Source organism: Euleptes europaea, chromosome 18 (assembly GCF_029931775.1).
Source record: "Euleptes europaea isolate rEulEur1 chromosome 18, rEulEur1.hap1, whole genome shotgun sequence".
Classification (NCBI taxonomy): Eukaryota; Metazoa; Chordata; class Lepidosauria; order Squamata; family Sphaerodactylidae; genus Euleptes; species Euleptes europaea.
The window spans coordinates 14,195,529-14,206,675 of NC_079329.1; the positions used below are offsets into that span (position 1 = coordinate 14,195,529).

At 48.2% G+C, this 11,147-nt stretch overlaps 1 protein-coding gene across 2 annotated transcripts; it reads right to left on the bottom strand.

The window, feature by feature from the left end:
* Positions 1–381: 381 nt before the first annotated feature.
* AKT1S1 (AKT1 substrate 1) lies at positions 382–7,656 on the bottom strand. 2 transcript variants are annotated; one of them, XM_056863228.1, is made up of 5 exons: positions 7,616–7,656; positions 5,066–5,532; positions 3,555–3,632; positions 2,105–2,253; positions 382–543 (listed from the first exon to the last, which is right to left on the bottom strand). In XM_056863228.1, exons 2-5 carry the CDS (start codon positions 5,529–5,531, stop codon positions 400–402), a joined length of 837 nt encoding a protein of 278 aa, XP_056719206.1. In that variant the 5' UTR covers position 5,532; positions 7,616–7,656; the 3' UTR covers positions 382–399. The 2 variants fall into 2 exon arrangements, with proteins under 2 accessions (XP_056719206.1, XP_056719207.1); XM_056863229.1 differs by lacking the exon at positions 7,616–7,656 and adding an exon at positions 7,593–7,610.
* Between the last annotated feature and the right edge of the window lie 3,491 nt (positions 7,657–11,147).

Below are 11,147 nucleotides of genomic sequence, written 5' to 3' on the forward strand. Positions count from 1 at the left end.
GAGAAACTTCTGACTTTAAGTGACGCTTCAGCAGCCGGGGCTGGACTGGGCCGGGGCAGGGGGAGAATTTGTAGTGTCGTTTTCAAAGTATGTGTCTGTAGTGTTGCCTTCTCTTGAACAGCAGGGAACTCCACTGACGGAGAGGCGCTGGACCTCTGAAATTCCAAGGAGAGTCTTTTTCAGGGAGAGGGGAAAGGGAACAAGAAACCCTCCCCTTGTCCCATCTGTAGTGTGCGATCAAAGTTATCACTTTAATTTAAAGCTTGTAAGCGCTCAGAGTAGGGCTGTATGGCTTAAGGGGAGCATCCAACCCTGTCCACCGACTGGGGTGGGGAGGGGAGAGGGTATTGACTGAGGGAAGGGGCAGAAGGGAGGGAGGGAAGGGGACCGCCAGATCTGCTAGTATTTCCGTTGGAGCTTCTGGAAGTCGCTCGTGTTGAGCCGCGGCCGAGGCAGGTCGCCGAACATCTCCGTGCCGTCCGAGACCCGCAGAACCAGAGCCCGCATGCTGGCGGCGATCTTCTCGAGGTCAGGGGACGAATGCTGCCGAGAGGAACAAAAACCAGGGTGTCGATAATTGGCTAGGAAAACTTGCAGAGTATGTAGTGTTGGCCAAACTGACGAACATTGTTAATAAAAAAGAGAAGATTTTACAAAGAACTGGAAACTGTAGTATGAATATATTGCTAAATAAATCAACTAAGTAGAAAGCTATAATCTGAGATGACAACTACATAAGGTTATGATATATGAAAGCATTTCATTATTTTCAAATCTGCTTTTTAAATTTCACATAAGCTAACTTTTGATATCTGCAAATATATAGATAAATATATTGTAGATCAATGCAGTCTTAACCAACCAATATTATGTTGTGTAAGCATTTAATAGTTCTATAACAGTTTAGGTTAAAAAGATTATTAACCCATTCCAGTTATTCACAAACAGTAATTTGTCCTAGAGATGTATTGACAGGCAGAAATATTATGTTGTGTGGTATGTATGCCTTTTGTTGTATGTTTTATAATATGTTGAAAAAATTAATGAAAAAAACAACAACCAAGGGTGTCGGTGACCCCTCTCTTCCACCGCCACCCCTCGAGGATATCCCACTTGCTCTCCCACTTTCTTGCTCTCAGTGGTTGCGAGCAGGGCTGCCTCTCCAACCCTAGACTCAGCCGAGACACAAGGGCGATACAATAAAATTATTGCAGAAGAACGAAAATGCCCTTTTTGTCCAGATCAAATAGACTCCCTAGCCCACATTGTTTTAGCAAGTCCACAAAATAACATTGCATGAAATAAATATATCACTCCCTGGATAAAACAGCTAAAGACACTTTCTGAGAAGTGGATACTGCGTTATCTGCTGTCAAATAGATCAGTCAATTGCAGGAGAGATGTGGCAACTTTTCTCTTTATAGCATCAAGGAAAAATTAAATTTCAAAGAATCAGAGTTGGAAGGGACCATCAGAGTCATCTAGTCCAACCCCCAGCACAATGCAGGAAATTCACAACTACCTCCCCCCACCACACCCCTAGTGACTCCTACTCCATGCCCAGAAGATGGCCAAGATGTCCTCCCTCTCATCATCTGCTTAAGGTCACAGAATCAACATAGCTGACAGCTATGTGAAGTGGTTGATGGATAAGCCAGTGGCTGTTAAATCTAGGGAAAGGAAAAAATTCTTAGTACAGCAAATCTGCCAAAGCGTCATCTGACTACAATCGGTTTACAGGAAGCGAGCTCTCTTTAGACTCGGAGGATGCCACCTATAACACACACAGGCATTCCATCCTCGGCGTGAGGGCAGGGGAAGGCCTCTTCTGAGATGGCACAACAAAAAAGGAGGGGAAACCCAACCAAATACATAGAGTTTCAAAAGCTGAGCTACAAACTATACCCTGTAACAAAATAATGACATTTATTGCAAGGTGTACACGATAAAACTGTTAAAAACACAGGGCCTGGAATGCAGGCTGCATATAAAAATATCAGTTATAGAAGTCTTATCCACAGTTTATATACAGTCAATGTAAATGACCAATGCTAGACCAGACGCGGTTCTGGTCCAGCAGTGGTCATCCGCAGCTCCAACCCACCTTGCTGTTCTCCTCGTCGGAGGAGCGCATCTCTTGCCGTTGCTCCTTAAACCCCCAGATTGGCACCGAGACAGGCAAGGACTTGGCATATTGGTGGCTGAGGGGGGGAGGGGCTGTCTGGCCGGGGGCCTCCTCGCTCAGACTCCCATCTGGAGAAGGACAGAAGGGAGGCACAAAACAGGGGTTAGAGGGACAACTATAAATAAAAATAATATTAAAAAAAAATTAAGAGTTGTTTTTTATATGCCGACTTTCTCTACCACTAACGTCTACAGAAATCTTCAGAGTCCAAAGCTGTTTGACGAATGGAGTGTGAGAAGCACGAATCAATATTGAGCTTGAATTTGTAAACTGCTTAGACGGTTCATTCCTTTCTCTATCATTTAAAGAAGAATCCAGCCAGACAGCCAGTGTGGTGTAGTGGTTAAGAGCAGTGGTTTAGAGCGGTGGAGTCTGATCTGGAGAACAGGGTTTGATTCCCCACTCCTCCACATGAGCGGTGGAAGCTAATCTGGTGAACTGGATTTGTTTCCCTACTCCTACACATGAAGCCAGCTGGGTGACCTTGGGCACATTCTCTCAGCTTCACCTACCTCACAGGGTGTCTGTTGTGGGGAGGTGAAGGAAAGGTGATTGTAAGCCGGTTTGAGCCGGTAGAAAAAGTCGGCATATAAAAACCAACTCTTCTTCTTACAATCACCTTCCCTTCTCCTCCCCACAACAGATACCCTGTGAGGTAGGCGGGACTGAGAGAGCTCTAAGAGAGCTGAGACTAGCCCAAGGTCACCCAGCTGGCTTCATGTGCAAGAGTGGGGAAACCAACCCGGTTCACCAGATTAGACAGAATCCTCATGTGGAGGAGAAGGGAATCAAACCCGGTTCTCCAGATCAGAGTCCACCACTCCAAACCACCACGCTGGCTCTCAGGGCTGGAAAGGGCTGAGGACCACTGGTCGAAGGTACAATGTGCCCAGGGAATGACCAGGGAGCCCCTGGGATGGAACAGAGATGGACAGGAGATCACTGGGAACCTCAAAAAAAAAAAGGGTGGGACAAAAAAGAGTGCGAACTCTTCAAGGCCAGGTCTACCTCCGCTGAATGCAACGGCGGGTAGAAATAGCACCTGGAGTCCAGGTCTAACTCCACTGACTCCGCTATTAAGAGTCCTTGAACTCTTCTACTAAGGCATGGGTGTTAAACGGCCAGATCCAGCCGTTTGAGAGTTCTTATCCAGCCAGCCGAGGCAGCCACCCCCCACCCCTGCTCCTGATCCGGGCTGGCGAGGAATGGCCCGGACCGACCAAGCAGCCCTCATAACAAATGAGTTTGACACCGCTGGACTAGGGTATCCTCAGACAGCATCACACTCACTCCACACAGGGGAACCCCCTCCCTGAAAAGAGCCCAGCGAGTGCAGGGGTCCAGGCCATTCCCTTCTGCCCCCACTCACCATCAGTGCTCTCTGGGTCAGAGTCAAAGAAAGGTTCATATTCTTGGCTCGGGGAATCCTCATCCATCACAAACAGACCTGGAAGTAGCATTTGAAAAGAAGAAGAGTTGATTTTTATATGCCGACTTTCTCTACCACTTAAGGACGATCAAACCTGCTTACCACCCCCTTCCCTTCCTCTCCCCACAACAGACACCTTGTGAGGTAGGTGGGGCTGAGAGAGCTCAAAGAGAGCTGTGACTAGCCCAAGTTCACCCAGCTGGCTTCATGTGTAGGAGTGGGGAAACCAACCCAAGTCACCAGATTAGAGTCTGCTGCTCATGTGGAGGAGTGGGGACTCAAACCCGGTTCTCCAGATTAGAGTCCACTGCTTTTAACCACTACAACACTCGGGCTCTCAATGGAACCCACATCAGATGCCTTCAGACCACTACCTTGGAAAAAGAGGGGATGTTGACTTGTGTGGAGAGAGAGGTGGCTTCGGGTCACCAGGCCGAGCAATATGCCATTGTCTCGGGCTCCTCGACCCCAGCAGCTAAATATACCTCTGCTTTTCTCAGCACGGGTTTGGCCTCAGTCGGAGTATCATGTTCAGACAGGCTAAAAATTGTTTCCTACATGTATAGGTATATACCGGGTAGGATCCGGACAGCTTTCTCACCCCGTCCCACCCAATTTCCCTCCCATAATACAACCCCATTCCACATGGGCTTTTATACATGATGATCCCACGAGCCCTGGCAAAGACTTTCTGGTGGCCAAAGAAGACTCCTCCTTCCCCTTTTCACCAGCAGAAATCTAGCTGCATTCACCCCAATGGCCGGTTAAATTAGAAGAAGAGTTGAAAAATCCCAGACTCACTGCTTCCGAAGGGATTCTTTGCCTTTAACCAGCACATGATCCAGATTCTTTAACTGTATCCACAAACAAGCCTGTGAACTTCACTAAATCCATCCAACAAGACCAGCACATACAACGCAGGTGGGGCCATGGCTTAGAGGTAGAGAATCTGCTCGTCATGCAGAAAGTCCCAGATTCATGTGGAGAACCAACGGGTTAAAATTAAATTAGAAGAGTTTCCGTCTAGACATTAGGAAGAATTTTCTAACAGTTACAGCAGTTCCTCAGTGGAACAAGCTTCCTCGGGAGGTGGTCAGCTCTCCTTCCCTGGAGGTATTTAAGCAGATTCAATGCTGATTCGATGAACTTAGGCAGTCCATGAGAGGGAGGGCATCTTGGCCATCTTCTGGGCAATGTGTGTGTGGGGGGGAGGTAGTTGTGAATTTCCTGCATTGTGCAAGGGATTGGTCTAGATGACCCTGGTGGTCCCTTCCAACTCTACGATTCTATGTTTCAATTCCTGGCATCTCTAGTTAAGGACCAAGTAGTAGGTGATGTGAAAGACCTCCAAACCCCTGAAGAGCTGCTGCCAGTCTGAGTAGACAATACTGACCTTGATGGACCAACGGCAGCTGCATATGCAGGTATAACCTTAAGGTCAGTAGACTTACCAGTGGTGTCGCTGGGATGGTCTCTCCCACCTGGTTGCTCCACTTCTGTCAGAGTGTTCCTGTCTCCTTCATCGTCTTCATCTTCAGGCTCCTGACCTCCAGAAGCCTGCGGCGAAGGCCCTTGGGGGGTAGGCGTCCTGTGCAAGGCAAGCTCATCTGGGGCACAGGTGGAGGGGTAGCTTCGAGAGTAGGAGCCATGGTTGGGGGGCAGGCAAGGGGCCGCGGAAGGACGGGCAGCGTAAGTGAAGGCCGTGGTCTTGTGGACCACCGCAATGTCTTCGAGGTAGCGTTGAACGGCGTCCGCCAGGGCCCCGCTGCCGTCCTGCGTGTAGCCAAAGCCGCCAGGAGGAGGGGCCTGGAAGGCCGTGAGCAGCACCACTTCATTGCCGGTCTGACGCCGGTATCCTTCCGCTGCAGCTACCAGAGCTGCCCAGCTCTCCTTGTGGTTATCGGCCATGGTGGTCATCCTACAGGAGAACGAGAAGAAAAGGGATATATGTGTTACCACCAAGGCTCCTACTTCTTCCAGGGAAAGCTGGGGATGACGGAAGGGAGGCATGAAACTGGGGCTCCGGGGGGGACTTTGGTCAAGTAGGTCAGAACGGCGTGGGTCAGAAATCAGAACTTCTGGATTCTGTCAAGGGGAAGAAGGAGTTCCTAGGCTTAGAAGAGGGAAGGAGTCAGGCATTCTGGTTCCTTGCCTCTTAGAGGACTCAGGACTCATGGGTTTGCAGAAAGGGGCAAGAGGGCTTGGAAGGGGCTAAAAGCAGAAAGTCTGTAAAGGAACCCAAGGAGCTTAGTCTTCTCAGTCTGGGCCAGCAGGTTTGGAAGGTGCTACAAGCAGGGTTGCCAGGTCCCTCTTCGCCACCGGTGGGAGGTTTTTGGGGTGGAGCCTGAGGAGGGGGAGGGACTTCAATGCCACAGAGTCCAGTTGCCAAAGCGGCCATTTTCTCCAGGTGAATTGATTTCTATCAGCTGGAGATCGGTTGTAATAGCAGGAGACTTCCAGCTTGTATCAGGAGGTTGGCAACCGCAGCAACAAGGCCTGCATCTGCTCAGAGGGGCCAGGAAGGAGCCAAGGACTCCTCCGGCTGCTCCGAAGGGCTAGCGGGTTTGGGAGGAGCTAGAAGTCCAAGGTCTACTCAAAGGAGCTAGGAAGGAGCCCAGGGGCTGGATGATCTGCTCCGAGGGGCTAGTGGGCTTGGGAGGGGCTAGAAGTCCAAGGTCTACTCAAAGGGGCTAGAAAGGAGCCCAGGGGATGGATGATCTGCTCCGAGGGGCTAGTGGGCTTGGGAGGGGCTAGAAGTCCAAGGTCTACTCAAAGGGGCTAGGAAGGAGCCCAGGGGATGGATGATCTGCTCCGAGGGGCTAGTGGGCTTGGGAGGGGCTAGAAGTCCAAGGTCTACTCAAAGGAGCTAGGAAGGAACCCAGGGGATGGATGATCTGCTCCGAGGGGCTAGTGGGCTTGGGAGGGGCTAGAAGTCCAAGGTCTACTCAAAGGGGCTAGGAAGGAGCCCAGGGGGTGGATGATCTGCTCCGAGGGGCTAGTGGGCTTGGGAGGGGCTAGAAGTCCAAGGTCTACTCAAAGGGGCTAGGAAGGAACCCAGGGGATGGATGATCTGCTCCGAGGGGCTAGTGGGCTTGGGAGGGGCTAGAAGTCCAAGGTCTATTCAAAGGGGCTAGGAAGGAGCCCAGGGGATGGATGATCTGCTCCGAGGGGCTAGTGGGCTTGGGAGGGGCTAGAAGTCCAAGGTCTACTCAAAGGAGCTAGGAAGGAACCCAGGGGATGGATGATCTGCTCCGAGGGGCTAGTGGGCTTGGGAGGGGCTAGAAGTCCAAGGTCTACTCAAAGGAGCTAGGAAGGAGCCCAGGGGCTGGATGATCTGCTCCGAGGGGCTAGTGGGCTTGGGAGGGGCTAGAAGTCCAAGGTCTACTCAAAGGGGCTAGGAAGGAGCCCAGGGGCTGGATGATCTGCTCCGAGGGGCTAGTGGGCTTGGGAGGGGCTAGAAGTCCAAGGTCTACTCAAAGGGGCTAGGAAGGAGCCCAGGGGCTGGATGATCTGCTCCAAGGGGCTAGTGGGCTTGGGAGGGGCTAGAAGTCCAAGGTCTACTCAAAGGGGCTAGGAAGGAGCCCAGGGGATGGATGATCTGCTCCAAGGGGTCCAGTGGGCTTGGGGAGGGGCCAGGACCCCAGGATCCTCCGGGAGGGACGTACAATTTAGCGGGCTACAGCAGAGAAAACCCCAAAAGCACGAGAACCCCTTGGTTCCTCCCATCAGAAGCAAGAGTAGGAACAAGAGACCAGTGCTGCTGGATTCTCTGGCAGGAAAGCAAAAGGGAGCAGGCCTGCCACGAAAGGGAAGAGACATCACTGAACAAACAACATTGAGGGGAGGGGGAAAGTGGGCATTAAAAAGGGGTACGGGGCCAGCCCCTCCCCAGCCCTTGGGAGGGGGTAAGGACGGAATTGGGGGGGGGCGTTACCTTCTAGTGCCTCTGAGCTCCCCCTTCCCCCCACTCAGGGTCACCTCTCCGAATCCTGACCTCTCACCTTTAACCCCTCCTGGGACACTTAAGCCCCCCTCCACCACCTCTCTAAACAACAACCTCCTCCTCCTCCCCCCCCTCCCTGAAGCTCCGCCTCCTCCGGCTGCCCTCACAAGACATGAGCGTGTCGTCCACGCGGTGCCCTTTACAAAGATGGCGTCGGAAAGTCTGGGGTGCGGGGGGAGGGAGGAACGCCCGATACAAAGATGGAGGCGGGAGGCCCTCGTTCCCTAAAAAAAGATGGCGGACGCAAAAAAAAAAACGCCGCTACAATGGAACGCTGGAGAACTCGGCCCGTAGAAAAAATGGCGACAGAAGCCTCAAGGCGGCCGGCACAGAGATGACCGGAGGTCAGAACGTGAGAGAGGCCGGTAAGGGTTGCCCAAAGTAAAGATGGCGGGGCTTTTTAACTCCATAGGAAGGAAAAAGTGAGCGGATTTCCTGGTTACTTTTGGCTCCGTGGGGTTTTTTCCCCTCCTTAGAGGCGTAAAAGCGACAGCTGCTCATAGGATGCCAGGGAGACGTCCCGGATATTATTCTAGCAAAGCCTTTTCACACTCGGATCTACTTGTGTGCAGAAAAAATATGAATTTTTAAACGCTTAAAATGCGAATTAAGTGCTTAACATATGAATTTTTAAAAAATAATTTTTTTTTATTTTTCTTCATTTAATATATCCATAAAATCAATATAGTAATGCTAATAGAGGGGGAAAAAATAAATATTATTCTAGTTTAACAATCAAATGACTTCCCCCTCTCCCTCTTCCGTCTAAAATTAAATTGTATCATCTTTTGCTAACAGGACTCATCCCAATATTATTTTAATTTATCTATTCTTATCATATCCAACATTATGAAATCAATACCTAATATAGAAGTTAACACAAAATATGAATAAGGGATTAGATCAATGAGTATCCTGGTCCAGTTAAAAAGTACTTTTCCCAATACATTCTCCAAGCCTCCCATTCCCCCTAAAATTGTTCATTATCATTCTGATTTATCAAAGCTGTAAGTTTCGCCATCTCAGTCAATTCCAGCATCTTTTTCATCCAGTCTTTTTGCCAAAGGTCCTTGAACTAGTTGAGGAGAAAGGAACTGTGTAATATTTTTGTAATTGTGCTGTAGATGGAGAGAGGGAGGGTAGAGGCTCAGAGGTATTGTGACCATATTGGAGATTAAAACAAACAAACAACCGATGCTGTTATCCCCCTATTGCGAATTAAGGGGAAGAGGACGCTGAGGTTACCACTGTGGTTGCAACAACCCTGCAGTGTAGTCCACTGTTATCGCCAAATTGGACGGGGGGCGGACGGGTTACTTTGCATTTGATCGGTATGGGACACCCCCCTTTTGGGTCTCTGCTTAAATCTTTGTGGCAGCTTTAGCAAACGGCAGGGTTGCCAGCTCCAGGTTGAGAAATACCTGGAGATTTGGGGGGGGGGTGGAGCCTGAGGAGGGCAGGGTTTGGAATGGGGCCGGCCTTCAATGCCATAGAGCCCAATTGCCAACGCGGCCATTTCCTCCAGGGGAACTGATCTCTGTCACCTGGAGATCAGTTGTAATAGCGGGAGATCTCCAGCCACCACCTGGAGGTTTAGAAATGAATGAAAAGAAACACCAATGCTGCAAAGTGTGTGTCACAACTCAAGGAACAGCACAAGACTCCAATTCTTATACCAATTCAAGCTGTATTGTTAAATAACAATATAAGCAATATAAGCATTAATACATATGTTTCTACACTTTTCAATATGACAATAAATATTCCTATGTCTAATACAATAATGATTACTATACAAAGCCACTATGCTCTGACAACTTAATAATAACAGCTATGATGGTGATATCTACAACCCACACTTATGACTAAAGTCTCCCATCAAAAAGTTCACAGTGGGTAGCTGTGTTAGTCTGTCTGCAGTAGTAGAAAAAGGCAAGGGTCCAGTAGCACCTTAAAGACTAACAAGAATATTTTCTGGCAGGGTATGAGCTTTCGTGAGCCACAGCCACTTCTTCTTCGTGAAGAAGTGAGCTGTGGCTCACCAAAGCTCATACCCTGCCAGAAAATATTTTTGTTAGTCTTTATGGTGCTACTGGACCCTTGCCCCTTTCTAATACTGCAGACAGACTAACGCGGCTACCCACTGTGAATTATCTTCACGGAAGGCACCACATTTAGCCATACAAAATGGAAATCCATCAACCTTGTGAAGACAGATGGATTCACATTGTAGCTGTATCTGAAGAAGTGAGCTGTGGCTCACGAAAGCTCATACCCTGCCAGAAAATATTCTTGTTAGTCTTTAACATGCTACTGGACTCTTGCCCTTTTCTACCATCAAAAAGTTCAAGTCATAAATTGACTGCCAAGAATGATATTGTAATTTGTGCAATGCAATGCACAAGGAGCTTGGTGTAAAAGGTTTAACGTCCCTTAGGAGTTGGCAATGGACAAGGCACTAGCCTCCATCACGATGCAGGTGCACAAACTGAACTAGTGACGAGGCATCCGCCTCCTTCTCAGTGTTGTGTGAGGCCATGCGTGCCGTTTATGTTGAATGAACTGCTACCTGGAGGTTGGCAGCCCTAGCAAAAGGGGAGGACAAAGGCAATACGCGCTGGCAAGGAGCAGGTAGTTCCATCTCCACATTTCCCCTAAAGCTGGCATAAGCCTTAGCCTTCTTTTTATTTCTATATCTTTTCTTTCATTGTCTTGTTATACTGGGCTTTATCCCTTGTTTATGAAATCACTTTCTGTGTGGTCATTTTGGTTTTATGCCTTGAATGCACGGGCTTTTCTCCGCTAACAAGAAGTAACCGAGTTTGCTGGATAAAAAAGATGCTGGAACTGACCGAGATGGCGAAGCTTACAGCTTAGATAAATCAGAATGATAATGTACCATTTTGGGGGGGAATGGGAGGCTTGGAGAATGTACTGTGAAAATCATTTTTTAACGGGACCATTTAAAGGATACTCTTTGATCTAATCCCTTGTTTATACTTTGTATTAATTTTTATATTAGGTATTGATTTAATAATGTTGGATACGACAAGAACAGGTTAATTAAAATAATATTGGGATTAGTCCTTTTAGCAAAAGTTTATACAATTTAATTTTAGGTGGAAGAGGGAGAGGGGGAAGTCATTTGATTGTTCAACTAGAGCACTGGTTCCCAACCAGGGGTCCATGGACCCCCAGGGGTCCGCGAGAACTAAATTAAGGTCCGCGAAACAAAGTTATAAACCCATAATAAATTAATATTTTCAATTAAAAGTTCTGTATTATAAAAATATATATTCAAATATTATTCTAAGTTTAATGTTTAACTAACAGTTATGATTAAAGTTTATTTTCAAATTCTCAGAATTTTTATTTTGAACCTTGGGGTCCCTGCACCGAACAAAAAAGTCCTAGTGGTCCCTGGTCAAAAAAAGGTTGGGAACCACTGAACTAGAGATATTACTTGTTTTTCTTTTGATTATTACTTTTATATTGTTTCTGTTGATATATTAAATGAAGAAAAATAAAAA

What these genes read in the sequence shown, in the direction of transcription:
- AKT1S1 (XM_056863228.1), bottom strand. Translation starts at nt 5,531, where the DNA reads ATGACCACCATGGCCGATAACCACAAGGAGAGCTGGGCAGCTCTGGTA. An exon ending in CCATCCCAGCGACACCACTG is followed by an intron (nt 3,633 to 5,065) that starts GTAAGTCTACTG and finishes TGCTACTTCCAG; the next exon opens with GTCTGTTTGTGATGGATGAG. An exon ending in TGACCCAGAGAGCACTGATG is followed by an intron (nt 2,254 to 3,554) that starts GTGAGTGGGGGC and finishes GTCCTTCTCCAG; the next exon opens with ATGGGAGTCTGAGCGAGGAG.